The sequence below is a fragment of the Lipophrys pholis genome, assembly GCF_963383615.2.
Source record: "Lipophrys pholis genome assembly, chromosome: 2".
In the NCBI taxonomy this organism is placed as follows: Eukaryota; Metazoa; Chordata; class Actinopteri; order Blenniiformes; family Blenniidae; genus Lipophrys; species Lipophrys pholis.
Window position 1 is genome coordinate 37319190 of NC_137636.1, and position 27354 is coordinate 37346543.

At 44.0% G+C, this 27354-nt stretch overlaps 1 protein-coding gene across 1 annotated transcript in view; it reads right to left on the reverse strand.

Annotated features, from left to right (window-relative positions):
- Positions 1-403: 403 nt before the first annotated feature.
- Positions 404-27354, reverse strand: part of LOC308127632 (C-myc promoter-binding protein-like) — a 119443-nt gene continuing 92492 nt past the window's right edge. Inside the window, exons 21-33 of the mRNA XM_080492774.1 lie at positions 21749-21868; positions 21294-21443; positions 19203-20449; positions 15328-15553; positions 14861-14964; positions 13285-13460; positions 12574-12735; positions 6302-6485; positions 5181-5435; positions 4754-4871; positions 2302-2464; positions 1207-1271; positions 404-629 (exon numbers count right to left, since the gene is read on the reverse strand). Of these exons, the coding sequence (XP_080348900.1) occupies positions 493-629; positions 1207-1271; positions 2302-2464; positions 4754-4871; positions 5181-5435; positions 6302-6485; positions 12574-12735; positions 13285-13460; positions 14861-14964; positions 15328-15553; positions 19203-20449; positions 21294-21443; positions 21749-21868 (3107 nt within the window). The 3' untranslated portion in view covers positions 404-492. The remainder of the gene's footprint in view (positions 630-1206; positions 1272-2301; positions 2465-4753; positions 4872-5180; positions 5436-6301; positions 6486-12573; positions 12736-13284; positions 13461-14860; positions 14965-15327; positions 15554-19202; positions 20450-21293; positions 21444-21748; positions 21869-27354) is intronic.

Genomic DNA, 27354 nt, shown 5'->3' on the forward strand with positions numbered 1-27354 from the left:
AGGAAACATGTTTCAGGAAACACAAGAAACACAAAAAAAAACCTTTGAGTGAAATGAAATAAACTCACGCTGGTGGTTTTGTTCAGTTGAACCTTAAAAGTGTCTTAAAGCCTCTAAAGGCTCGTATTTGGTTTAACCGATCCAAAGTGATTATTTTGACTTTCTGCTTCAGTCTCTTTCAGGAAGAACGTCACACAATCAGAGGACGGCACAATAAATAAAGCTGCGTTTGTATTAATTGACTTCAAGTTAAAATACTGCTAATATTAGTCTTCATGACAAAACAATGGAAATGCTGCAGTTCCAAGAAAGAAATCCTCTGTTGCTTTGTATTTACAGAACTGTAGAATTCTCACATGGGGGGGAGGGGTGGGGGGGGGGGGGGGGGGGGGGGGGGGGGGTTCAGGCTACATTGATGCCGAAGACACCACCTCTTCCTCCGTCCAGTTTCCTGAGCTGCTCTGGACGCCGCCGTGCGGCACCGTGGTGCATTTACAGGTACGGCTCTCCGAACGTCCTGCGGCACTCCATGACGCCGGTGCTCGGCGGGCGGTCACAGTTGTGGCTCAGCTTCACCAGGTTGGGCGCGAGGCGGTCGTACGCCAGCTTGTACTCACGATCAAAGGCGTCTGAGGAGGAAGAGGAGGGGGAGGTGAGATCAGGAGATAAACAATATCAGGGTCGACTCTGGCCAGGGTTGTGTTTCCACTGCAGCAGCAGACAGACTGGCAACGGCGTAGTTAGTCTGCCGGGCCACGGGAGGGCGCTGTTGCTTGTTTTTGTAATGAAACCACACAGACGTGTGGTAGAGAACAAAACGCTATAAACGTGAACAAAATGAAGAGAACCGACACAGAGAACCCTGATCTGCCAGCATCAACTCCACCCAGCTCTGTGAGCCCAGTGGAGAACATGAAGTCTAACATCTGGGAAGGACAACAAACAAACAAACAAACAAACAAACAAACAAACAAACAAACAAACAAACAAATGACTGTTTTATGGAACAAAGTTAGTTGTTCTCCTGATATGTGACCCTTCTCTCTCTCTCTCTCTCTCTCTCTCTCTCTCTCTCTCTCAACTTGCCATACGTAAATAAAATATTAAATAAAATACAACAAACAATATAAAACACAAGCAATAAAAAAAATGACTGTAAAAGTTTCAATTAGACGTAAAACATTAAAATCAGAAGGTTCAACTCACCAATATCGATGTTGTCTTTTCCCAGAGCCACCAGGGAGAGGAAGAGGATGTCCCGGTACAAACTCCTGAGAGGAAGAGTCAAACAAGCAGACCAGAGCTTCAAACTCAAGTTTTTGATTTGAGCACTAATATTTCATTCAAAGTGTTTTTTTAAAGTTCAACAACATGAACTGAATAATAAATATATTTTCAGTCAGAATGAGGACAAAGGGAACCGGCGGATCAATCAGCTGGTTCTCTGTCATAATGGAACTCGTGGCTGTATAAACATGTCACAAGCTCTTCAGCTGGACGTTTCACTCTTTTGGTTTATTAGTGAAGGAAGAGCAGAGAAGATCTTCACTGTGACGCTGAGCAGCTGGAAACTGTTCAACTCTATCAAATCTTTTCTCTCCCTCATTTCTGTAGAATTATTCTAACATTTTATTTTAAAGTTCTCATTTCATCCAGAAGTTCCTCCTGTTCACCTCCTCCTCCTGTCTCCTCCTCCTCCTGTTCTCCTCCTCCTCCTGGTCTGGTCGCTCCAGAAACCTTCAGTATTCTAAGTTTCTAGCTTCTCCTTGATTTTCCCCCATTTGAATATTGGATCATAGGAGCTGCATTCAGAATCTGCTGTGTCTGTGTGAGCTGGACTGGCTCCACCCACACATGCCCATCTTGGGAAGAGGAGGAAGTACTTCCTCTGGTGGTGCCATGTGCCAGAGCAGAGCTGCCTAATTGTGGGAGGAGTCAAAGGGAGGGCCTACCTTGATTGGGATTGGCTAAACCCCCGATGACACTATATAGGGTTTGATTCCTGATTGGCTGCTTGGAGCAACACACGTTTTAAAACCTGGAACAAGCCGGGGAGAGAGAGGACAGACTGTCTTCACTTCTGGGACGTCAGTCCAGGTATGGGGACGATTAGTACTGCTGGAAAACCTTTAGGAAGTGAATTTTCCATAATATGACCCTTTAATTTAGTATTTTGTTTTATTTTACAGCCGTTCACTGCCGACCTGACCGATTGCAAACACGACGACGAAGGAAACTTGAGATCAAAACCCGAGATTCAACATGTGATGACCTCCACATTCCCTCGCTGGCGTTGCTGACCTTTGACGTTTGACCCCGAGCGTCTGGCCCAGCAGCTGCAGCAGCTGAGCCATGGGTCTGCTCACGTCGTTCCTCTGGATGCTCTTCACCACGCTCTGCAGCAGCTCCTCGCTGAACGGACGCTCCTCCTCCAGGACGGGCCGGCTCAGAGGGTAGCCCACGTCTGAGGAGCAAACACACACCGCTGGTCAGCAGTCTGGCTGGAGACTCACAAACAAACAGGAAGTAGTGAGGATCATGTGAAGAGGACAGGCTCTCTGATGGGAAGCACTTGGGGGGGCTGGGTATCTGCACCCACTTCTGGAAATATTGTAGAGAGACAGTAAGTAAGTTTATTCAGGATTTAATCATAAGATGAGTGTGTTGTGTTTGGCAGCATATAAATAAAACTGAATTAAACTGAATTACAAAATGCTAAAACTGAGATAATTCCAGAATATCAAATGCAGTAGATCATAACCGTGAATTCTAATTATAAATACAGGAAGTATTGCCATAGTGAATACTGATGGAATACTACTGTTCCATGTTTGTACAGCTAAGGTGAGAAAATACAACTAATAATCTGCATTCAAGTTTTGGTGAATTATGTTTATTCCTCAGCTTTTTAAAGCTGCGTTCATTTTAACAAAGAACTTTATAAAAACATTACAGCCCTAAAAATATGTTTATGGAATAAATGTATCGTCTACTTTCCTGTATGCAGCAATAATACAACAGATAAATCCCATTTACATTTGCTCAGTAATAATATTGGCATCAGGACTTCAACCTGGTTTTCTAAATCTTTTTTTATTATACTTTACTGGAGTTTGGCTGCGTAATACTTCAGTATGAAACTTCCTGTTGAAATGAGACACATCTTCCGCCATCTTTTACATTTCCAGTGAATCAAACTTCATTTAGTTTTCATTCTCTTCAAACATTTATATATTTCTGTCTGCCTGCCTCTTTAAGGCGCAAAAATTACTATCCTGGGCGCCTGTTTTTCTTTTTAAATCAATTTTCATCTGACGATTTCCGGTTGTGTCGTGCCGTTGGGAGCATGTGTTCAAACCAGAATCGTCCACAAGGGGGCGCACCCCACAATGGAAGGTTTTGATTCTCGTCAACACAGGAGGCTGTCATTATAAACCCGGCCCTGTGAATTTAGCTGTTAGCCGCTATGCTAACGCTATGCGATCGCCATGATGTACAGTTCCTGCGGCCAATCAGCACGCTCCTAACATCCTGTCAAAATCTCACATGAACTCTATCGAGAGGTTTTTGTCTGAAAAAGGGTCAGAACGAGCTCCATGTTTGATTTTCTGTCCTATTAAATGTTAAGACACAGCTGTCTGCAGATGTTTTCAATAATAGGCTTAATTTATGGGCAATTTTCTTTTTTTTTTTAAAGCAAATTTCCAGGTTGTTTGTAATATATTGACATTTGTCTTATTGTATTTTATTGTCAGCGTGCGGCAGACACACAAAATGTAATCATTATGTTGTTTTTATGACTTTACGTATTTTCCCTCTCTATACTGAATCAAACTAAACTGTTGCTCCGTGGCTCCATACTCAGTTCTGCTGCTCATCCCACAAATGTCATGTGGGTGGTGTTGGGTACCCAGCCCTTTAAGCACTACAGCAACTCTCATCTTCCAGTTGCTCCAGAAAAGAAGTGTGTGTCCACCAAACACAGCAGCAGTCACCATGAAACTCACATTCAAATACACAGAAACAAAACAAATAACAGCCAATATATATATATATGTATATATATATAAACTCTGGGTGAAACTTCACACTGCAGACATTCCAACACGGTGAGACCATGAAAGGTGGAGGACGACTTTAGACAGAGAAGAGAAGAGAAGAGAAGAGAAGAGAAGAGCAGAACACAACACCAACAGCGTGTGAGAGCGGAGACTCACGCTCTAACAACAGAGTACAATTAAGGCCTGAAACACAAGAGAGCAGACAGAAGCCGTTAGAGGAGGATGGTTTTCCTCCAGCAGCTCAAACTGCCTCCGTTCAATAAGAACTGAAGAAAATCAATCAGTCTGAGTCGCTTCATTCACAAATCCAGTTCAAGTGTTTTCAAGATGAACTCAGAGTCTCACGACACTGAAAATGATTCTTTTATTCTGACACATTTCCTAGAACGTACCATGAACAATAATACGGAGCTTTTCCATCCGATGCAGGACAAACGTCAACTTCACTTCCAAAACTTGAGCAATTTAACGCAGGAGGATTTATTTTGATTTCATGGTGGTAGATCCGTCAAAAACATGCGATCAATTGGTGCATCTGGACAAGGTGACTTTAAAGTTGATTAAGATACCTCTCTGGAACATTTTCTTTCTGTGACTTTAAAACCTTTTCAGTTTCCTTCCCCTCATGTACCTCTGAGCATCTTTAAAGTTAAATCCCCCAGAAAAGCAAAGCCTGGGAGAGCGAGACTCACTGTAGGTGTTCCACAGGATGTAGAAGGGCTGGACGGGGTCCTGGTGCAGCTTCAGGTTGTCCCACAGGATCTGGATCAACACGTGTTTGCTGTCCTCCGACATCCAGTCACGAGGGATCTGACGAGAGGAGAACCGGGCCGACTTAGGAACAGATCCAAATACTGCAAGAGGCACAATAACTAATTCAAAAGTCACTTTATTTAGATTTGTTGGTTTTTCTCTGATAAAAGTTCCTAGAAATGACTGTTGGATGTGGTGCTTTATAAAGTAAAATTGAATTGATTCATAAATTGTGGCCGATAATCGTGTAAAATACAGAGTGAATCCAGTTTTATTGGCTTAAAAAGCATCTAGAGCAGCTGGAAAGCTTGTTTCCTGCAGGGCTTATTGACATTATTCCAGCAGGGGGCGCTGTGGACGCCGGACCTGAGAGTCCCGGTTGCAGTGCTCCGAGGTGAGGATGAGGCCGGGCAGGCTGCTGGGCAGGTCCAGGCGTCTGAAGTACCACACCAGGTTCCAGTAGATGATGGGGTGATGGTCCACCATGTCGGCCTCCATGATCACCGGGTCGCCCTCGTTCTCCAGCAGAGTCTCCAGCTCCTTCCACAGCACCAGTGGGCTCAGGTAGGGAACCGTCACCGGCTCGGGGTTGTGGAGCCGCCACTCCATACTCAGCGGGTCCTGGAGGAACGGAATTAAACCATTACTGGACTGACTTGGGGAGATGAACCCTCACACTGCAGGAACATTCTAGTCATCTGTCACGCAGTTACACCAGCTGCTGGTTTGGGGGCGCTGTGGCCTGAAACAAACCCTGACCAGAGAGGAAGTGAAGAAGAATCACAGCTCATTGATTGGTCTGGAATGAAAAAGGAAGTCGCTTTAGCCTGTGGTGGCTAGGCTAGTTAGCTCATGGCTAATGGGTTGCCACAAACAACCGTGATATAAAGTCTTCAGATATCAAAGAGTCTTCTTCTTCTCTACGTCTTCCTCTCTACTTCCTCCTCCATAATTCTTTCTCGCTACTTCTTCCTCTCTACTTCACATCTGCCCGCAAGATATTCTCCAACTTTTTCTTTCTGCGTCTGCTTCTTCTGATCTGCAGGGTTAGCTTTGTTTGTTCACTACCCAGAATGCTTTGCGCACTACGTCCCGCCCTCTCACCCCGCCTGCTAGAACGATCGTTTGTAAAGGAACCGAGACTGAGGATTTCAAGATCCGGTTCAGAGTTCGGGCGTGTTCTCGTCACCCAAACCAAACGGTTTGTCCCTGAAGAGACTCTGGTCCAGAACAAACAGGGTGTGAACAGACCCTAAACAAACCAGAGCACTACTATGTTACAGCGGGGAAAATAACTATTTGATACACTTTATAAGTTTTCCCACAAAGAACGAAGTTTGTAGTTTTTATCTTAGGTACACTTCAACTCTGAGGAGTTCAGTCAAATCTCATCAGTATACTTGATAGTACAGAAGGTGAGCAGCTGGTGTTGACGGCAGTATCCGTCGCTCTACCTCCAGGCTGAGCCCTGTCCTCTCCAGACGCACCGTGGCTTCGTTCAGACGGCTGGGAAGACTCCCCGACATCGGCACGCCGCAGCGGCTGAACCCCGGAGCTTCGTCCAGGGGACCGAAGGCGCTGACGCTGCGGGCCATGGGGGCCCCCGAGAACAGCGCCCCCTGCCGGCGGTCTGAGGGGATGTTGATGCCGTGAGCCCTGGAGGACCGAACCCTGAGAACAGCAGCCGAAACAATCACACGGTTTTATCAACCAACGTCCAAAAACTCACAATGAAGAAAGATGCGCTCGTCTCACCAGGTACAATTGTGGAACTCCTAAAAGTGTTTCCATGTATTATTTCAGGTTGAATGTAAGTTCTGGTTCATGAAGGTAATTTACAGTGTACTTATGTCCTGCTGAGAGGGGAGTGAGGTCCGGGGGGACCCTTTGTGTCATTGGGATTGCTGGGGGGACTGGTTTAGAGAGCGCACGCCCCACCATCTCTTCAAAGGCCGTTTTCCAATTCTTAGAACTCCAGTGTGACTCGCCTACGTCATGAGGAACTACTGCAGGGCGTCCTCGGAAGTGTGGAAATGCAACTTTACGAGGACGCATCGGCGTTAATGGAGAATTGGAACACGAGTACTTGATGACGCTGTGACTGTCATGGCTGGAGGAGGAGGAAGAGGAGGAGGAGGAGGAGAAGGAGGAGGAGCAGGAGAAGGAGGAGGAGGAGGAGGAGGAGGAGGAGGAGGAGGAGGAGGAGGAGGAGGAGGACCCTGTTTCCTCTCTGGTTCAGCAGGAAGGTGATTTGTACATGATATTTATATGATGATCTAAACTTTAGAACATTATTGTAAAATAGTACCTTTTCTGTCACATACATGCTGTGTATAAAGTACAGTGTATAGTACCGTGTACAGTACTGTATAAGGTACAGTGTATAGGACAGTGTTACTATTACTTCTGGCCTCTTCTAAGCCTTTATTTTACTCTTCATCCTCTTGGAGTTCAGTAATAATAAAAGCAACAAGGGCATAGTGTAATTTGAATTATTATTTTACTGTCTATGTATCCGTTACAACTTTTGAATTTGTTAAATATGTGACATTTGTTGATTCATACAGTTCAGTGGCCTGTGAATATTGCAGATTCAGCATGATTTAAGGACAGTGTATAATTCATTGTTGATGGTTGAAATGAAAAGCAGTTATTAGTTTTATGCTGTGGGTAAATGACATTTACATTTCCAGTCCAGCAGTAGAACTTTTATCGATGACGGGATCTTTGAACTTCAAACAAAATGTATCAGGCCCCGCCCACAGCAAGGGTCACACCCTGGACCTGGTGTTTTCACTTGGCCTACATGTTGGAATGTTAGAGTGGAGGATGTCCACCTTAGTGATCATAGCTGTGTGTTTTATGACCTGACTGTCCCTCCAGAGCCCAGGCCTGCTCCTACAAGGACAGAATGGAGGATCATTACAGAGACATGTCCTGCTGTGTTTCATCCTCGTGCTTTGAACCACTGTGCTGATGTTAATGACCTGATGCACTGTTTTAATTCACAATGTGGTTCTATTCTCCACCAGGTGGCACCGCTAATAATGTCTCTTGAAATCTGTCCTGCCCCTGGATTGACGACAATATCAGGAATCTTAAAAGATCCTGTAGCAAAATTGAGTGCCTTTGGAACTCTACCATCTAGTATCTAGTGTCTAGTGGATCTGGTGTCTTCCCTAAACAAAACAATCAAGGAGGCAAGAACTAAGTATTTCTCACAACTGATTGTACCCAACCGAAGAAATCCTAAAGTGCTGTTTGACACTATAAACTCCATTGTGTCCCCTGCTACAATGGCTATCCCTGTCCTCTGTGAGGAAGACAGCAAAGACTTTTTGAACTTTTTTATCACTAAGTTCCGGGACATAAAGCTTAAAACCCCACCTTTCTTTATGTAGCCCATCTCCACCTGAACCTCCTCCCAACTGTGGTCCTCTTTTAATCCTGTGTGTCTTGAAGACGTCTCTGCTCTGGTGGCTAAAATGAAACCGTCCTCCAGTTCTGAAGATGAACTGCCTTTTAAGCTCATTGTGAATACCTTTGACACAACAGGACCATGGGTGACCTGGATTTTTAATCTGTCGCTCTCTTCAGGCAGGTTTCCTAATTTGTTCAAACACGCTATTGTGGAACCAAAACTTAAAAACCCAATCTGGACCAATCAGACCTCAGGAACTTCAGGCCCATTTCTAAACTGCCCTTTCTGGGCAAACTGCTGGAATAAGAGGTTCCACTGCAACTCTCCATTTCTGGAGTCTCATAACATCTCTGATGTGTTTCAATCAGGGTCTGGTAAACACCACTCTACAGAGGGTCTGGTAAACACCGCTCTACAGAGGGTCTGGTAAACACCGCTCTACAGAGGGTTTGGTAAACACCGCTCTACAGAGGGTCTGGTAAACACCACTCTACAGAGGGTCTGGTAAACACCGCTCTACAGAGGGTCTGGTAAACACCGCTCTACAGAGGGTTTGGTAAACACCACTCTACAGAGGGTCTGGTAAACACCGCTCTACAGAGGGTTTGGTAAACACCACTCTACAGAGGGTTTGGTAAGCACCGCTCTACAGAGGGTTTGGTAAACACTGCTCTACAGAGGGTTTGGTAAACACCGCTCTACAGAGACTGCTCTGTTGAAAGTGTCCAGTGACATCCTGATGTCTGCAGACTCGGGGACATGCACGGTGTTGGTCCTATTGGACGTCTCCTCAGCCTTCGACACAGTCGACCACCTGATCCTGATAAACAGGTTACGTGACCGGATTGGAATGTCGGGTCCAGTACTCCAATGGTTCTCTTCATACCTGAAGGGTAGAACCTTCAGAGTGTCTGTCAACCATATAATGTCAGAGTCCGGCAATCTGCTGTACGGTGTGTTCCAAGGCTCTGTTTTGGGGCGTCTCCTGTTCTTGTTGTATGTTCTTCCTCTGGGTCAGATAATCCAGCAGTTCAGTGACGTGTCCTACTACCAGATGATCTTCAGTTGTACTGTTCATTCAAGACCTCTGAGGTCCACAAACTGAGCTCCTTAATGAGCTGTCTCACTCAAGTGAAGCAGTGGTTCTGTGAAAATAGTCTCCAACTGAACTCTGCCAGAACTGAGACACTTGTTATAGCCCCAGATAGTGGTACCCCCTCTATCAAACAGTACCCGGGTGAACTGAGCCTCTCAGCCAAAACAAAGCTGAGGAACTTAGGGCTGATCTTTGACCCGTCTCGACTCACGCTGCCACTGACTCTCGGCATTTGTTCTGTTTTTAAGATGTTTTTTTTCTCTCTTATGTGTTTTTATCTGTTTTTACTGTGAAACACTTTGTGGCTCCATGTCTGTGAAAAACGCTATACAAATAAAATTTACTTACTTACTATATATATATATATATATATATAACAATTACTTTGTGTGTGTGTGTGTGTGTGTGTGTGTGTGTGTGTGTGTGTGTGTGTGTGTGTGTGTGTGTGTGTGAGACACACATGTCAACTGGAGGTGTATTGAAGCTCAGTAATAACTAAACCTGTTTGTTAAAGTGGAATATTAAATGTTGAATAATTGTTGATGAGGAAACTGAATAAGAAACTTTAAAACAAACTGAATGTGAACGATAACAGTGATTGTTGAGTGCTGAACAAAGTAAATTATTTGGAATGACGTGTGTTACACCTCCTTCTCATTTCTCCTCATTACTCAACCTTTTACAGGGTGACGATGTATTTGTTCTGCAGTCCCTCATCCTGGGCCCCGTAACACAATCAACATGTTATCAATAACAATATCAGCTGCTCTAACAACACTTTATTTTACAGGAAGTCCAAATGAGATCAGAAGCATTTTGTCAAGATCTTTCCTCAGAAAGTACAGAACCGACAACACACATCAAATAAATGTAACTGTCAGAAGACTCATGACTGGTGAAAGTTCTCCACTGGACTTGGAGGTAAAAAAACACTGACAGACATTATTTTAACAGGACACACACACACACACACACACACACACACACACACACACACACACACACACACACACACACACACACACACACACACACACACACACACACACACACACACACACACACACACACACACACACACAGCTTTGTTAGGACCAGGTGCTGCAGGTCTTTTACAATGCAGATGTGTGTGTGTGTGTGTGTGTGTGTGTGTGTGTGTGTGTGTGTGTGTGTGTGTGTGTGTGTGTGTGTGTGTGTGTGTGTGTGTGTGTGTGTGTTCCACGCAGCTTCCTGAGGTTTTGACATCAAACGCGTTGTGCGTTCACACAAACTGACAGCCGCATGAAGAGAAGCTACAAAAAATTAAAAAGAAAGAAATTTGAGGTGATTCAGCAGCACGTCTGAGTGAACAGCAGGAGCGACTCAAAGACATTTATTATGTTTGTTTTGTTTGTTTTCACTTCAATCTGAATCAGACTTTCTGCTAGAATCTGAGGGTGACGATAACTGTCAGCTCAGAGGTCTGTACTACTGGATTTTCTCTTATCCAGGTAACTTCAGGATTAACTCTGGTTTTCTGTACTACGACGCTCGCTCACTTCTCACCAGGATAAATCACCTGGTAACTTATGTTGAAAGTCTAACCTGCTCTGGAGCAGGTTATGTTCTGGATAAGAAGGCTAAGCTCTGCCTCCTGACCAATCAGATCTCTTAGAAAATGCCCCGCCCATTCTTAAATGATGGTGATTGGTGGGCAGGTTCAGCGCTGAGCTGCAGCAGAGAGGAGATGATAAATTAAATAGAACAATCTTTTTGACATAATAAAATAAATCCTGGTCTCTGAGGCTCTGAAGATGTTTTTGTTCTTGACTTGTTCCAGGTTGTTTATCTCCACGAGGGTTAATCTGGAATAATGAGCTTAATGATCACACCTGACAGAACTGCAGAAACATGTATTTATAGAACCAGAACTACTCTTGTCGTCACGATGAAGTAATCAATATTCCAACATAAAACACAAGAGAAACTCGGCCTCAGAACAAGTGATGGAGAATCTAAAGTAAAAGAAGATCAGTGAGGAAGTTCAGCCTGAAACCTTTCAGCTGGAATAAAGTAAAACTGAGTGATCAGCAGACGTGCTGTCCATTTACATCTCTGATAAATTAATCTGGTATAATCTCACCAAGTCAGCATTAACAAGTCAGGAAGGTTCTGGCTTTGGCTGCAGCAGCAGTGTTGCTTTAGCTGCTGGATGTGTTTGAATTCTTCATAATCTCAGAGATTAACTGCTCCTTCAGTAATCTGTAAACTGCTCTGCAGGATTTCTCAGTGTGTGATTGGTCAGATGCTGTAAACTCCGCCTCTTTCATGTGAACGCTCACACCACGGTCTGAGTTAAACAGCGAGTTGACAACCTGCTTGGTAGGAACGGTGATCAGGATTGAGAACGTCTGGATAAGTTAACCAGGAAACAGAGAGATCCTGGATATGTTGATCAGGGTTCGTGGTACAGTTCTCTGATCAGCTGTTTTTTAGTCGTCAGATCAATATTCTTTCCTGAATCAGATGAATTAAAGACAAAATGATGATCCAGTAGCCTGAGACCTGCACAGAGCGGTGAGCTCCTCTTATCCAGAGTTTTAAGCACAATAGCCTTTTTTTAAATAATATCTGTCATAGTTAGAACGTGTATTCTTTCATGAATCAAATACAAATACAACCAATTAGATTAAGAGACATATTGCAAAGACCTACCAGAACTAACTGTTGTTATATGTTTCAGTTGGTTCCTTGATCCTTGAAGTGTCTGCATCTAATCCTCATACAGGATCATAATCATCAGTGACGGTTTATTATGTCGCGTCAACAAGTGAATTACAGTGAGATTACAGGATAAATACAGGAAGCAGGCTGATCCTGTATTATTTATGTTCTTCAACTAAAATTCAACATGGAGTTAAAGATAATGAGTGAGCTGACCTTCATGGCCTCAGCATTCAGCTGCACTCTCATCTTAATAACCTGAGGGACTTTTCTTTCACTTCAGTATGGTGATGTGTGTTTCACAAGGATTTCTCTTTCTTCTTATTGCCTCAGGGCCGATCACTTTATTGCACACTGAACGTTCTGTTCCCCGAGACGTTGTTTTGTTTGTCTAACAGCCCCGCAGGACGTCACCGTCAAGTTCATGATTAAAAAAATAAACTTGTAGTTATGAAATGATACAGAAAGAAGAATTTCCAGTGAACAAACTGAACAATGATCTCATTTTGCCTCAGCGTGCAAACAGATGGAGCGCTTACCTTCCCGAGCACTCCTGCACACTGATGATGGGGGAGGGGGGGGAGACTGCGGTCGTGGGACACGGCGTGGACAAGGTGGACGTCGCCGTGTCCAAACCGGTGGAGGCGGAGTAGGAGGACGTCATGGCCTCGTCCACGGAGGGGCTGCCCTTCAGGAAGAGCCTGTGGAGAGGAGAGCAGAGGGAGAGTCATTCCCTGGAAAAACCCTTCAAAGTGCTTTCCACCAGTAAACATGTATTATTGTAACTATAGTATAATTAGATTATTTTTGTTATATTATCGTGAAGATTTTCTTTTGGATTTTAAAAATATTTAATAAAATTTTCATTTTCAACCTCATTGTCCTCAGTTTAAAACTTAATTTATTTAAGTTTTTAATAACATTTTAAATTCAGCTACTTTTTAATATCAGTTTTGGGGTCATTTTATTATTTTAGTTCATTTTTATCATAATTTGTTATATAATTGAATTAGTTGCTTTATTAAACATGATTTGAATCACCATTGAAAATACAAACTCTGGAGTTATTTTTCTTCCTCCTGTCTTGTTTCTGTTCATTTCTTTTGTCCCGATATCAAAGGAGCTATGAAACTATAACTTGACCGAAGCATTTCACATCGTATACTAATTCATTCACGCATAGTAAAAGTTAAAAAGGATTCAAACGAGATATAAGTAGAAACTCTTGTGTACTGAAAGTGTTTCTGTACCTGCCGGGACCTCGCATGTCTCTGATCTCCACGTTGAGGAAGGGTAGGAAGGGGTTTCCACAGAAGGGGCAGGTGGTGTTGAGGTTGGAGTCGTCCGCCGTCCAGCCGGCCATGATCTCCTCGTCATACACCAGGCAGTCGCAGGTCTTACAGCGAGAACAGCTGGAGATCAACAGCTGGAAAACAACCACACACAGAGGCTCCACTCAGTCCAGCTTAAAGGTGCGTTTACACATCGCCATGACGAGTTACAAATATCATTTCCCCATAATTCCTGCCACATTCCTGACATTCTTTATGGGAATTAATGCATCTGAATAAGGTTCTTAAATGGGCGTGTCGGTGTGCTGACATTCCTGAACATCTTTTTGGCTCCAATAAATCTTCCAAGAATATCAGGAATCACCTGTATTGGTGGAGTTTGTAACTGAGCGTGTGGATTAGTAGTGATGTGTGTTGATGTGTTCTACAGCGTGACAGCATTCGCTCCCTGCAGCATCCTCCTCTCTCATCAACAATGGAATTTCTCTGAATGCTGAGCGATCTGGAGCGTGTGAACTGTTCAGTAGCTGCTGGTAGAATAACTGGGGGGGGGGGGGGGGGGACCACGAGACGCATCTGAGGCAGGGTGACTCTTTTCCCCTGGTGCGCTCCCCACAGATTGAGCCCTGGGCGGCTGCCCATATTGCTCATAGCAAAATCCACCACTGTTTATACTAGATTCTCTCGATTCGCCACATTCATGACAGATTATTGCGAGAAAGTGACGATGCAACACCGCGGAACAATATCGGTGACCGTGCGTAATGACTTCTGATGATCCGCCACCATTTCGTGCTCTTCCTTGTAATGCATGATAACAGGTCAGTGACGGTGCGTGGCGCCTGCTGCCTCCGCATGGAATCATGTCATTCAGGTCAAAATCCTGATCCGCGGTCAGGAATTGAGGTTTGTGTATTTCGTGACTTGTCGTTGTGTGTGAACGCACCTTTAGAAGCCATCTTTCCAAACATTATGACAAAACCTTTTTACTTCGACTTGAATTTCCTTTAAAAATGTAAGTAGTTGTGACTGTATACTTTCATGATAAGTAAAGAGAGAACATTTACTCCAGATGAATATGTTTGTATTTGCAGACAAATTGAAGTTAAGTAGCGTGAAGGGCTGGAAAGTGAAAGACTCACCAAGACAAGACGTGGATGGAAAGACAAGAACAGCGAGAATAAAATGATAATAAAAGAATTTCCCTCTGGGATTAATAAAGTATTTCTATTCTATTCAAGACAAAGACAAAGTAAGATATACAAAAATCGAATTACCAAAAAGATAATTATTGTAGTGTTTTTTTTAACGTAGCAGAAATAACAGAAATATAGTTCAAATAATGGTCACAATATTAAAACACCAAAAATAAATTTTTTGTTAAAAATAAAAAAAGGGAATCAACTTCTATTCAAATTGAGACTTTTTAGACGGAGAAACTGTATAACATGTGAAATAGAAAATATTGAAAGACTGTTAATATCAAGATGATATACAAAAGCAATATATTTGAGTATTTTTGCAGTGTTGTTACCTCCATAGCGTAGTTGTTGAAGATGCTGGTGTTGCTGGTGTAGCGAGAAGAGCCGAGGTCGGACTTGTCTGGCAGCGGGAAGCCGGTCGGGGAGGGGGCGCCCCCTGCAGGAGAACCAGGAGAACGATACCAGACATGATACGATATGCACTATACTAGCCTGTGTGATCCAGTACTACAGCTCTGCTTCCGCTCTCACACCGATAAACAAGCACTGCTTTGTTCAAGATCGTCAGATTCTATTTAAATCACCTTTATTGGCCCTGAACTTTAATCAATTACACTTTGGGGTGATTTAGTGTGACAAATTCCAAAGAAGCATGATCACTGACGACACCAGGATTTTCTGTTTTGCATTTGAATGATTCTTTAAACAGACTTTGTCTTTCAACCTCATGATGCAGATGAAACACACAGCAACTCTCTCCACTAATACTGTTAGTTGATGACGGGGAAGCTGAGCTCACCGGGTAGCAGAGACATCGGCCTCCCATGTCTGGACCCTGCAGAGGGGCAGTCCAGGCTGCTGTGCAGGGGGCTCCGTCTGGGGCTCCGGCGGGGCCCCGGGGGGCCGGCAAGGCCGTTCCTCTGTGGGGAGATGACGGGGAACTCTGAAGATGCCCTGCAGTTGTCCTCATCCAGCAAAGAGGAGCAGTCTGGATCTCCAAAGCTCAGACCATCGCTGAGACCGTCCTGCAGGGAGACGGAGCGTCAAACCACTACTGAAAACTACCAACAGTCACATAAAACTACCAACAGTCGTATAAAACTACCAACAGTCACATGAAACTACCAACAGTCCTATAAACCTACCAACAGTCACATAAAGCTACCAACAGTCACATAAAACTACCAACAGTCCTATAAAACTACCAACAGTCGTATAAAACTACCAACAGTTGTATAAAACTACCAACAGTTGTATAAAACTACCAACAGTCACATGAAACTACCCACAGTCACATGAAACTACCAACAGTCACATAAAACTACCAACAGTCGTATAAAACTACCAACAGTTGTATAAAACTACCAACAGTCACATGAAACTACCAACAGTCACATAAAACTACCAACACTCGTATAAAACTACTAAGAGTTACATAAAACTACCAACAGTCACATAAAACTACCAAGAGTTACATAAAACTACCCACAGTCACATAAAACTACCAACAGTCATATACACTCACTGGCCACTTTATTAGGTACGCCTGTCCAACTGCTCCTTAAAGCAAATTTCTAATCAGCCAATCACATGGCAGCAACTCAATGTATTTAGGTATGTAGGCATGTAGACATCAGAATGGAGAAGAAAGGAGATTTCAGTGACTTTGAACGTGACATGGTTGTTGGTGCCAGACGGGCTGAGTAATTCAGAAACTGCTGATCTACTGGGATTTTCACCCACAACCATCTCTAGGGTTTACAGAGAATGGTCAGAAAAAGATAAAATATCCAGTGAGCAGCAGTTCTGTGGGCCAAATGCCTTGTTGATGCCAGAGGTCAGAGGAGAATGTCCAGACTGGTTGGAGCTGATAGAACATCAACAGTAACTCCAATAACCACTGGTTACAACCGAGGTCTGCAGGAGAACGTCTCTGAAGGCACAACAGAGGAGGGTGAGGGTGAGACCTGGAACCTTGAGGGGGAGGGGCTCCAGCAGCAGAAGACCACACCGGGTGCCACTCCTGTGAGCTAAAAACAGGAAACTGAGGCTCCAACCCCCACAGGCTCAACAAACCTGGACAATAGAAGATTGGAAAAACGTTGCCTGGTCTGATGAGTCTCCATTTCTGCTGCGACATTCGGATGGTCGGGTCAGAATTTGGTGTCAACAACATGAAAGCATGGATCCATCCTGGCTTGTATCAACGCTTCAGGCTGGTGGTGGTGGTGTCATGGTGTGGGGGAGATTTTCTTGGCACACTTTGGGCTCCTTAGTACCAATTGAGCATGGTGTCAACGCCACAGCCTCCCTGAGTATTGTTGCTGACCATGTCCATCCCTTTATGACCACAGTGGACCATCTTCTGAGGGTTCCTTCCAGCAGGATAACGCTCCATGTCATAAAGCACCAATCATCTCAGACTGGTTCCTTGAACATGACAATGAGTTCACTGAACTCAAACGGCCTCCACAGTCACCAGATCTCCATCCAGTAGAACCTTTGGGATGTGGTGGAACGGGAGATTCACATCCTGGATGTGCAGCCGACAAATCTGCAGCAACTGCGTGACGCCATCACGTCAATATGGACCAACGTCTCTGAGGAACGTCTCCAGTACCTTGTTGAAACTAGGCCACCAAGGATTAAGGCAGTTCTGAAGGCAAAAGGGGTCCAACTCGGTACGAGCAAGGTGTACCTAATAAAGTGGCCAGTGAGTGTAAAACTACCATCACATAAAACTACCAACAGTCAAATAAAACCACAGTCACATAAAACTACCAACAGTCACATAAAACTACCATCGCATAAAATTACCATCACATAAAACTACCAACAGTCAAATAAAACCACAGTGACATAAAACTACCAACAGTCAAATAAAACTACCATCGCATAAAACTACCAACAGTCAAATAAAACCACAGTCACTTAAAACTACCTACAGTCAAATAAAACTACCTACAGTCACATAAAACTACCAACAGTCAAATAAAATCACAGTCACATAAAACTACCTACAGTCAAATAAAACTACCAACAGTCAAATAAAACCACAGTCACATAAAACTACCTACAGTCAAATAAAACTACCTACAGTCACATAAAACTACCGACAGTCAAATAAAATCGCAGTCACATAAAACTCCAAACAACATCCACAGGTGAATTCAGCAACGGGAACGTCTCACATGAAAACATTTACTGAGGAAATACTTGAGCAAATTGGTTGATCTATAATAAAGTATTGTGAGGGTTGTTGTGAAGTTTTACCCACAAAGCCACTGATGTTAGTTGTACTAGTAGTTACGAATCTTTAAAACCTTTTTATGGCAAAGTATACAATCACACCTGAAGCCTCCAGTCACAGGAAACACTTTGAACGTGTTGCTTTGGAAGTGGAAGATTCTGTTGCACCATCAGTTGCATATTTCAGGACATTCGACTACTTTTAACCTTTATTCTTAGTGTTTGTCATTTAAAGAGCCAGACATGTTTTTTTACTGTTTGGCAGATACTAAGAAAAACTTTTTTGTTCAGGGTTGTGTATTTCATCTGAGAGGTTTTTAAAAAAAGGTTTTTTTTACTTTTCTTTATATTATATCAGTTGTATTTCTATAACTTATTTGCTGCTGAACTGTAAATTGGAAAAGGTATATATACAATGAGAGATTCCAAAAACATTATCTCAGAGGTCATTTTTCTCTGTTTGACATAATTTACAATATTATGTGAATTTGTATGCACACGGTATTATAATTATGTACATGTCTTCTTTCTTTAGAAGCATTTTTTAAACTTTCTAGTCTTTGAGCTTTCTATTTATTCTCATTTTCTTGGTGGTGTTTTTTATGAACATTGATGACAGAATGTGCAGGAAAGAAATGACATAATATAACAGGACAGAGCAAATTCTTTCAATGGAAAGGGACATTGTAAGATATTATTGTTCATTGGTATGATTCAATAAAAACAACTTGGAAAGATAACTAAGGTCTGGAACAGCACTTTTTCTTATTGAAATACTTCATCTTCATTATGAAACACACAGATGTTACTCCCTAATGATATGAAATGATATGATATGAAATATATTCTTTTTTAAATAACAGCAATTGTCATGCCAGATCTCAAAAACTAGAATTTATAAGGAAATCTGCACAACAAAAAATAACTTTAAACAATCATAAACTTATTCTTTGTTTGTTTTCTAGAACAATGACACCCCGTGCAAACAAACATTGCACAGTATTTGTTTTCTGGAGAGTAAAGTAAAGAAATAGAGTTGTGGCCATAAGAGGCCACTAGGTGGCAGCATCATTCACTTTGAGCTCGTTTTGGACTCGGACCATTTTGGCCACAGAGACAGACTTGTTGCAGTGTCAAAATGTTCTCACATAATTCTACTTTAACAGGCTTTGGCCAACACAACAATTCAATTCTGCAACACATTAGAGAACACTGAGAAGGAAACGCTCTTTTCTCTATTAAGATATAAAATACAGGTTTAAAGTTGGGCTATTGTTGGTAAAGAAACTACAGCTGAAGAAATCTGAAGGGAAAATGTATCCCTCCTTTGTTAAGTAAATTTGTGAGGGACTTCTGAAGTTCATGTTCCCTGTCTCTTCAGTCCTGTTGAAATAGCTCGTTCTCTGGTTGGAAGTGAAGCTGTACCTTTGTGGGTGTGGTGTAGGTGGCCAGGCGTGAATACCAGCGGCTGGCCTTCTCGGCCACGCCCTTCCCAGCAGAGAACATGCTGGTCTTAAACACATCCAGCGTCGGCGTGAGCAGAGTGTCCAGAGCGAAGGAGGAAGAGGAGGGTGAGGGTGAGACCAGGCTCATCCTGTCTGCCCTCTCCCTGTAGGGGCTGGGCCGGGGACTGGGCCGGGGGCTGGGGCTGGGGGTCGTGCTGGAGCTCCGGCGGGGGGGCGACGACCACAGACGCTGGCGTGCAATGGGCTGGGAGGGGGACGGGGGCTGGAAGGTGCGGGAACGTGGCATCCCAGCACTCCGGAGGGGGGAGTTGTGGGGCAGGCTGGCTCTGCGGGGGGCAGAAAGCGAGGGGGGGTGCAGCAGCAGGGGGCTGGCGGGGTCCTGCAGGTCCAGGCTGGGCGTGCGGCTGCTCAGCGGGCTGCCAATGTGGTTCATGTACAATTCGATCTCTCTGGCCAGGTTCCTGCTGGCACTGGCCGCGCTCGCCTCGTCGCCCTCCGAGTACTGATCCTCGCCATGATGCGCCAACTGCGACTCGGCTGCCAAGAGCGAGAGGGGGTCGAAGCCTGTCTCAATGCCGGTTCGCTTCACCGCCCCTCTGGGCGTCGCACTGCTCACACCGCCGTAGCTGGCGCTGCGTTCCACCGACTTCTTATGGGATTTGTTGTAGGGTTTCGCTTGAGAGTTCGGTTTGCCTAAATCCAAATCTTCCAAATCAAAAATGGCCTCTGTGTTGCTTCTGTCTTCATCACTGGAGTCCTGCCCCTCTGTTGTCTCCTCTTCCTCCTCTTCCTCTTCCTCCTCCTCCTCTTCCTCCTCCTCCTCCCTGGGATCAAGACTTCTGACATTCCCTGCCTTTACAGTCGCCTCCTCTAACCCACCGAGCCTCAGAGAGTGAGGTCTCTTGCTCCTGCTGAAGTTGGAGGAGAGGATCTTGGCGTCGGCGCCCAGGTGGCCTGCGAGCTTCTCTGGGTCGGTTTCCCCCTGACTCATGCCCAGGCCGAGGACGGTGGTGCCACTGCCACTGCTGCCCACAGTGTCACCGCTCAGCCGGTGGCCCCTGGCGCCCTGCCAGTCCACGGCCGAGCCGCTGCTGGCTCTGCCCACCACCTCCTCCAGGGCGCTCTTGTGCCTCCTCAGCAGACTGCTGGTGCGGCACTCGCCAATGTCATCCAGGGAAGTAGTGAAGAGGAGGCCGGCAACATGGCCTGCAACAAGGCAGAGAGATGGATCACTCATCAACACTAGTTAACTGCATATAGAACAAATTTAACATTATAGAATGGGTTATCGATGCTGGCCGCCATGTTTGGAAGTGTCAGACTGATTAAACATTTTTGTGGGTCAACACAAAGTCTTGACCGCAGCTACACAAGAGTTCAACATGTTGATTATCTCTGGACCGTGTTTTCTTCACACATTCCAAAAACATTCGTCTGCGGTTCTTAAAGTCATTTTAACCTACTATTTTGCACTTTCTAAACTTATTTAACTTAATCGATTCACATCTATAAACAGTGGTGTATAAATGGATGTGTGTTTGATGTTTTTCTTTTAATGAGCTGCTGGACAGTGGAATTTCCCTTTGGGGATTAATAAAGTTCATTTGTTCTGTCTGTCTGTCTGTCTGTCTGCCTGTCTGTCTGTCTGTCTGTCTGTCTGTCTGTCTGCCTGTCTGTCTGCCTGTCTGTCTGTCTGTCTGTCTGTCTGTCTGTCTGTCTGTCTGTCTGTCTGTCTGCCTGTCTGCCTGTCTGTCTGTCTGTCCTGTTGACCCGACCATGTTGTCAAATATATGTTGGATTATACTTGCTGGTTTCATTAGATTGTAAGTAATCACACCTACCTTTATTTCCTCCAGTATTTTTAGAAACAACTCTCAAGTGTGCACACTCAAACCAAATTCTCAAAAAAGATCAAAGAGTCCATATTTCTTTGTCACTGCTTGTTTAAGTCAAATTCTCTGACAACTAAAAACTGAACGGAGGAAAAAAAATAAATCAGCAAACGGGTGAAATGCCTTTACAGTTGTGTTCCAGTGTGCAGTAGGATTACCTGTGCTGGCGGAGCTCCTGGGTTTACTGGCTCGGTCTTCATACGGACAACTGCTGCGAACGATGCCGCGCGGCTTGAAAGACGCATTGATCTCCAGGTCCAGCTGCGGGAGGCAGTCCTTGCTTCCCTTCGTGCTTTCTGTCTCTGACACTACAAACAGAAATTGCAATTTAAAACAGGCCTTCTTTTTTCTTTTCTTATTTTCTTAAACACACACACACACAGCTTGAAATGAAACAGTGCTCTTCAACCAATCCGCTGGAGGACGACACACAACTGGAAATGCTTTGATGTCCCTGAAAACCAAAAAGGAATGATTTGTCTCCGGCGCAGACGCAGAGATCAAGGCAGAGGGAAAAGGGAAATCCCATGTGGTGACCATGCTGCCAAGCTGGGGTTTGTCTTTTGAGCAGGTCGACGGGAAAATCAGGTGTCAGATGAGCCAGAATACTGACGTGAGCTGCAGTCGCTCTCCTTCTTGTCGTCTTTGTCCGGAGGAGCGTCCTGCGTGGCGGCGTCTCCTCTCCTAACCTCCTCTTTGGACAGCGAGTTGTAGCCCAGATCTGACTGGTCTCCTGGAAAACAACAAGAGAAGCAATAAACGCGAATGAGATAAAACAAAAGTGCTGCTGAAACCTGCTGGTAAACCACAAGGACACGCAGACAGAGATCTCCTCTTCTCTCAACATTACTGCCCTTCAAACAGTTCGGCGTTATGTCAAAATGCTTCCTTTTTAACGGTTTATTACTTAAAAGCATTAAAAAAAAAGTTCCGTGAAAAAGTATCAATGTTTTTGTAGATGGACACAGATTAACCACATTATGTCCCTCACAGGTGAAGAAAGCCCTAATTACACGCTGCATTTTGTGATACAATTCTTGAACGCATTTCCTAATGAACGTTGTCACATTTTGTATAACGGATCTGCAACAGTTACTACAAAATGTGGGTGTTCCACTTTTTTTTATAACTATATTTACATTATATAACAACAAAACCAAAACATAGAACAAACCAAACAGTATAAAAAGAACAGAACAAACAGAAGATAGTAGGCATACACGCGTCTTCATATTGAATTAAATTCATTTTAAGTAGGGAGTCACATTGCTGCCGTCTCAGGGAGGCAGGATCCTCTTCCTTCGAAGAAAACATAATCCACTTCTCACATTCTTTTGAAAAAGTAAGTTCTATTTCTTTCTCCACTGAAGACACTGAATTTGGGGTTTTCACTCTCTGCAAGTCATCATCATCAACTTTTCAAGAAATAAAGGCTTGGAATATTTCACTCTGTGTCATGAGCCGAGATCATATCTGGATTTGACTTTCTGAAATGAGTGACAACAAATATTGAACATTTTCATGATATCCTAATTTTTTGAGATGTACCTGTACCTGTACCTGCACACACACACACACACACACACACACACACACACACACACACACACAGTGAGCACCAACACAGTATTGAGCTGCTGGTCATAATGTTGTGGCTGACCGGTGTGACTGAAACATTCGTGGCGTTAATAGAAGCAGCGAGGCTTTTCATGGCTTTGATCGGTTCTGGGAGGAACGTGTTGCAGAGTGAGCAGACAGATAAAAGGCTGTGACGGATCGACGTTCGCTGCATCAAAACAAACTGAGAATGAATTTGACTGGAAGCCGACTCCTCCGTCTGACTCTGAAACTCCGCCGGTCTCCATGGCAACCGGCTGCATGACGATTTGCCCTCCTCTCTCATCCTGCCCATGAACCTCTCTGATCGTCATCTTTAAATAAACCATGAGGCTGCAACAGCTCGGCTCTCAAACAGAATGAAACCACGAGCGGCTGACGCCACGTGACTCAACTCCACCTCCACCTCGCACGTCGAGGCCCCGCCCACCTGCAGGGCGGCGAGCCGTGGCCCCTCCTCAGAGAGTCGGCAGAGCTCCTGCCGTCTCTCCTCCATGATTAAAATGAGTCCAGCAATCAAAAAGAAGGTGCCTCTGGGTAAATTACTCGCCACAGTTGACAAAGACAAATCCCTCGATGGTGAAGAAGATGAAGAGGAGAGGAGCAGCAGACTGTGATGAAGATGGGAAGATGTCACGAAAAGACCTGAGCTCAGACAGAAGCAGCTCTATGAGGAACACGTTACTGGAATGCCACTGCTCTTTAGAAGAAACAGAAAACTTCATAGAAGTCATTTGCAGTTTTTAACTACTTTTACCTCTTTATTTCAACATGAAACTGTTTAACTTAAACGTTTGGTGTCTTTTTTCCCACCGATGTGATTCTGCAATTATTTACTCATTCTGACCTACTGGCTGAACACACTGGACTGCAAAAACTACAAAATTAAATAAATCATTTCAGTGGGGAAAAGGTTGATTGTTTTAATATTGAGAGACACAAACATGTGTAATGAAACATTTTCACTACTTAGAAAGCATATCCAATTAGTTTAATGTGGCGGTGGAGCATGCCACCGTCAGGTTCACCCTCAGAGGCGTGGAGTCAGGGTTCCAGTTAACCATTCTTTATTACAACCAAATCAGGACACACTCTGAAGGCTCCTTCATCCTCCCTTTTTGAAGCCATAAGAACAAGAAGAAAAGTCGGCAGTGACGTCAGCCAGCTGCTGAAAAAACAGCTTTCTCTCCAGGACTGTTCATACTCCTATAAGAGGCTGCCAAACTTGCAGGCCCCGCCCCCTCAAAGCAGGCCACGCCCCCTCACAGCAGGCCACGCCCCCTCACAGCAGCCACACGTGTCTGTGATGCGGCATTTAAACTGTTTAACTGCAGTTTATTTCTGTCCTCCAGTGTTTTCAGAAACACATTTCTCTGAACTGTTTCAGTAATAAAGAGAGTTTTTGTCCGAGCCGCCATGTTGGTCTGGTTCTGACTACAGTAGCTGACAGCTGTTCGTGATGCGTTCAGGTGCATCACGTAAGCCTGCTCTCCAACTTTTTAACGAGCTGTGGGGCTCATACAGTAGCGCTGTTACAAGCTAAATATGATTAATATATGACAGACAGTCATTAGCGAGCTGGAACACATGAGCAGCACACGGCAGAGCAGCAGTTTCAGCAGAGCAGCTCCTACACAGTTCAGCCAGGACGGTTGGAACAGCCCAAACTAATCTGTTCAGCCAGAAGGAGCTGGAAGAAGGAAATGAGGTCATTTTGTTCAGCAGGACCTGCACTGCTGAACTCTCTTCTTGTTCTTATGGAGGAGGAATTGACCTTCAGACACGACTGCCTCTTTCAGGCTCTTCTGTGTCTGTGTGTTCACTCCCTCCTGTCACCCCGGCACTCTGGGTGGCAGAGAGGTGAGGCAGCACACCTGATTCACATCAGAGGCTTAATCACCTCCATGTCACATGTATGTACAACAACTAACTAGGTTTTAGTGTTGGGTTCTACTTTTGTAATCATTTAGAGCTGCAGCTGCTCAGTTTCACTAAACTGTTGTTGACTGGAGAAGGAACACCTCATTATTCTTGAACTCACTCCTGATAAACATGAAAGTATCTGGAGCATAAAATTAACATTTAGTAGCTACGGTGCATTAGCAGCATTACATTAACGTTATCTTTAAAAATGTTTATTTTTTCAAAAAGCTGCAAGAGCATCTTCCTCCTCAAACATCAAATTATAGAACATCTTCCTTTTCCAACATCCAGATTATAGTGCAGCTTCCTCCTCTAACATCAGATTATAGAGCATCTTCCTCCTCAAACATCAAATTATAGAAGATCTTCCTCCCCCAACATCATATTATAGAGCATCTTCCTCCTCCAACATCCAGATTATAGTGCAGCTTCCTCCTCTAACATCAGATTATAGAGCATCGCCCTCCTCTAAATTCACATTATAGAGCATCTTCCGCCTCTCACATCAGATTATAGAGCATCTTCCTCATCTCACATCAGATTATAGAGCATCGTCCTCCTCTCACATCAGATTATAGAGCATCTTCCTCCTGTAACATCCAGATTATAGTGCATTTTCCTCCTCTAACATCAGATAATAGAGCATCGTCCTCCTCCAACATCCAGATAATAGAGCACCGTCCTCCTCCAACATCCAGATTATAGAGCATCTTCCTCCACCAACATCCAGATTATAGAGCACCCTCCTCCTCTAACATCCAGATTATAGAGCATCTTCCTCCTCTAACACCAGACTATAGAGCATCTTCCTCCTCTAACATCCACATTATAGGGCATCTTCCTCCTCTAACATCCAGATTATAGAGCATCTTCCTCCTCTAACACCAGACTATAGAGCATCTTCCTCATCTATCATCCACATTATAGGGCATCTTCCTCCTCTAACATCCAGATTATAGAGCATCTTCCTCCTCTAACACCAGACTATAGAGCATCTTCCTCCTCTAACATCCAGATTATAGAGCATCTTCCTCCTCTAACACCAGATTATAGAGCATCTTCCTCATCTATCATCCACATTATAGGGCATCTTCCTCCTCTAACATCCAGATTATAGAGCATCTTCCTCCTCTAACACCAGACTATAGAGCATCTTCCTCCTCTAACATCCAGATTATAGAGCATCTTCCTCCTCTAACACCAGATTATAGAGCATCTTCCTCATCTATCATCCACATTATAGGGCATCTTCCTCCTCTAACATCCAGATTATAGAGCATCTTCCTCCTCTAACACCAGATTATAGAGCATCTTCCTCATCTATCATCCACATTATAGGGCATCTTCCTCCTCTAACATCCAGATTATAGAGCATCTTCCTCCTCTAACACCAGACTATAGAGCATCTTCCTCATCCATCATCCACATTATAGAGCATCTTCCTCCTCTAACATCCAGATTATAGAGCATCTTCCTCTACTAACTGATATACAACATCAACTGCACTGAATTATTCTCAGCTGATGTGTTAAAGCTATTCCAATAATACAGCTACAGTATGTTTACGTTATGACGACAGGCCCAGACAATTAGATTAAACACAATAGTCACTTCTTAAAGTAACTCTTTTTTATAATTTTTATTTTCAGCAACTGGTGAAGTGAATCAAGTCTTGACCTTGATTGTGTGGGATCTGTATTTGAATCCCAGTTGCAGCAGGAATGTCATCCAGCGGAACAAAATGGACCTCTGTGTAACAGTTCATACTATAATAATGTGGACCTTTTTCTGTGTAATAAAGCCAATAACTCATTAACTATCCAATAAGGTTGTTCATCCATCATCGTAATAACATGTTGCCAATAATGTAATAAGTTATTACATGATTGAAATTGCATTAAAAGAAATCCTTTCAAAATGTTAGAACTTCAGCCAGTAATGCAATAACACATGAATAAAACTGCATGTCTTGTAAATAAAAGCTTTTTTTTGCAGGTTTTGTGCAGCTGGCTGATCAAAAATATGTATAATGGACGGGAGAGCCATCATATTCTTTGATGATACAAACTCTAACTTTCTCAATCATGATTACAAGAAGTCTTCTGCTATCTATTATATTGGTGGCTTTATTATATTCAGAATGGCAAAATTTATTACGCTACTCACCAGTTAAAGGGAGCAGCCGAACAGACAGTTTAGAAAAGTAACTCACAAATGTTCTTAAAGAGGGTCTGGTGCCATTTTTCATTTGCAGTAACTTTCACAGCACTGATGAGCGAAAGAGGTGTGAAAACAAAAAGGTGTGACAGCAGGTAGGATGAGACACAACCAGAGAAAGGGCAGACGAGTCGGCTGACAGAGAGGTTTACCTGGATGGAGGGTGGCTTCTCTGAGCTCAGAGCCCCCCCAGAGTGGGTGGGCCTGCCGCCCCATGGCGCCCACGCCGCCGCCCCCACAGGCAGCTGCATGCAAGGGCAACACAGGCAGGGCCAGAGTGAGGGCAGGGTCAGGGACAGAGCACAGCAGAGACCGGGGGCGGGCGACGCAAACAAAAAGGATGGAAGGGAGGTGGAGAAACAGGCGGCGGAAATAAAAAAATAAAAAAGGAGGGTAGAAATGAGGAAGAGTCCGGTCGGTGAGTGGCAGACATGAAGAGGAAGGAGAAGGACAAGAAATGTC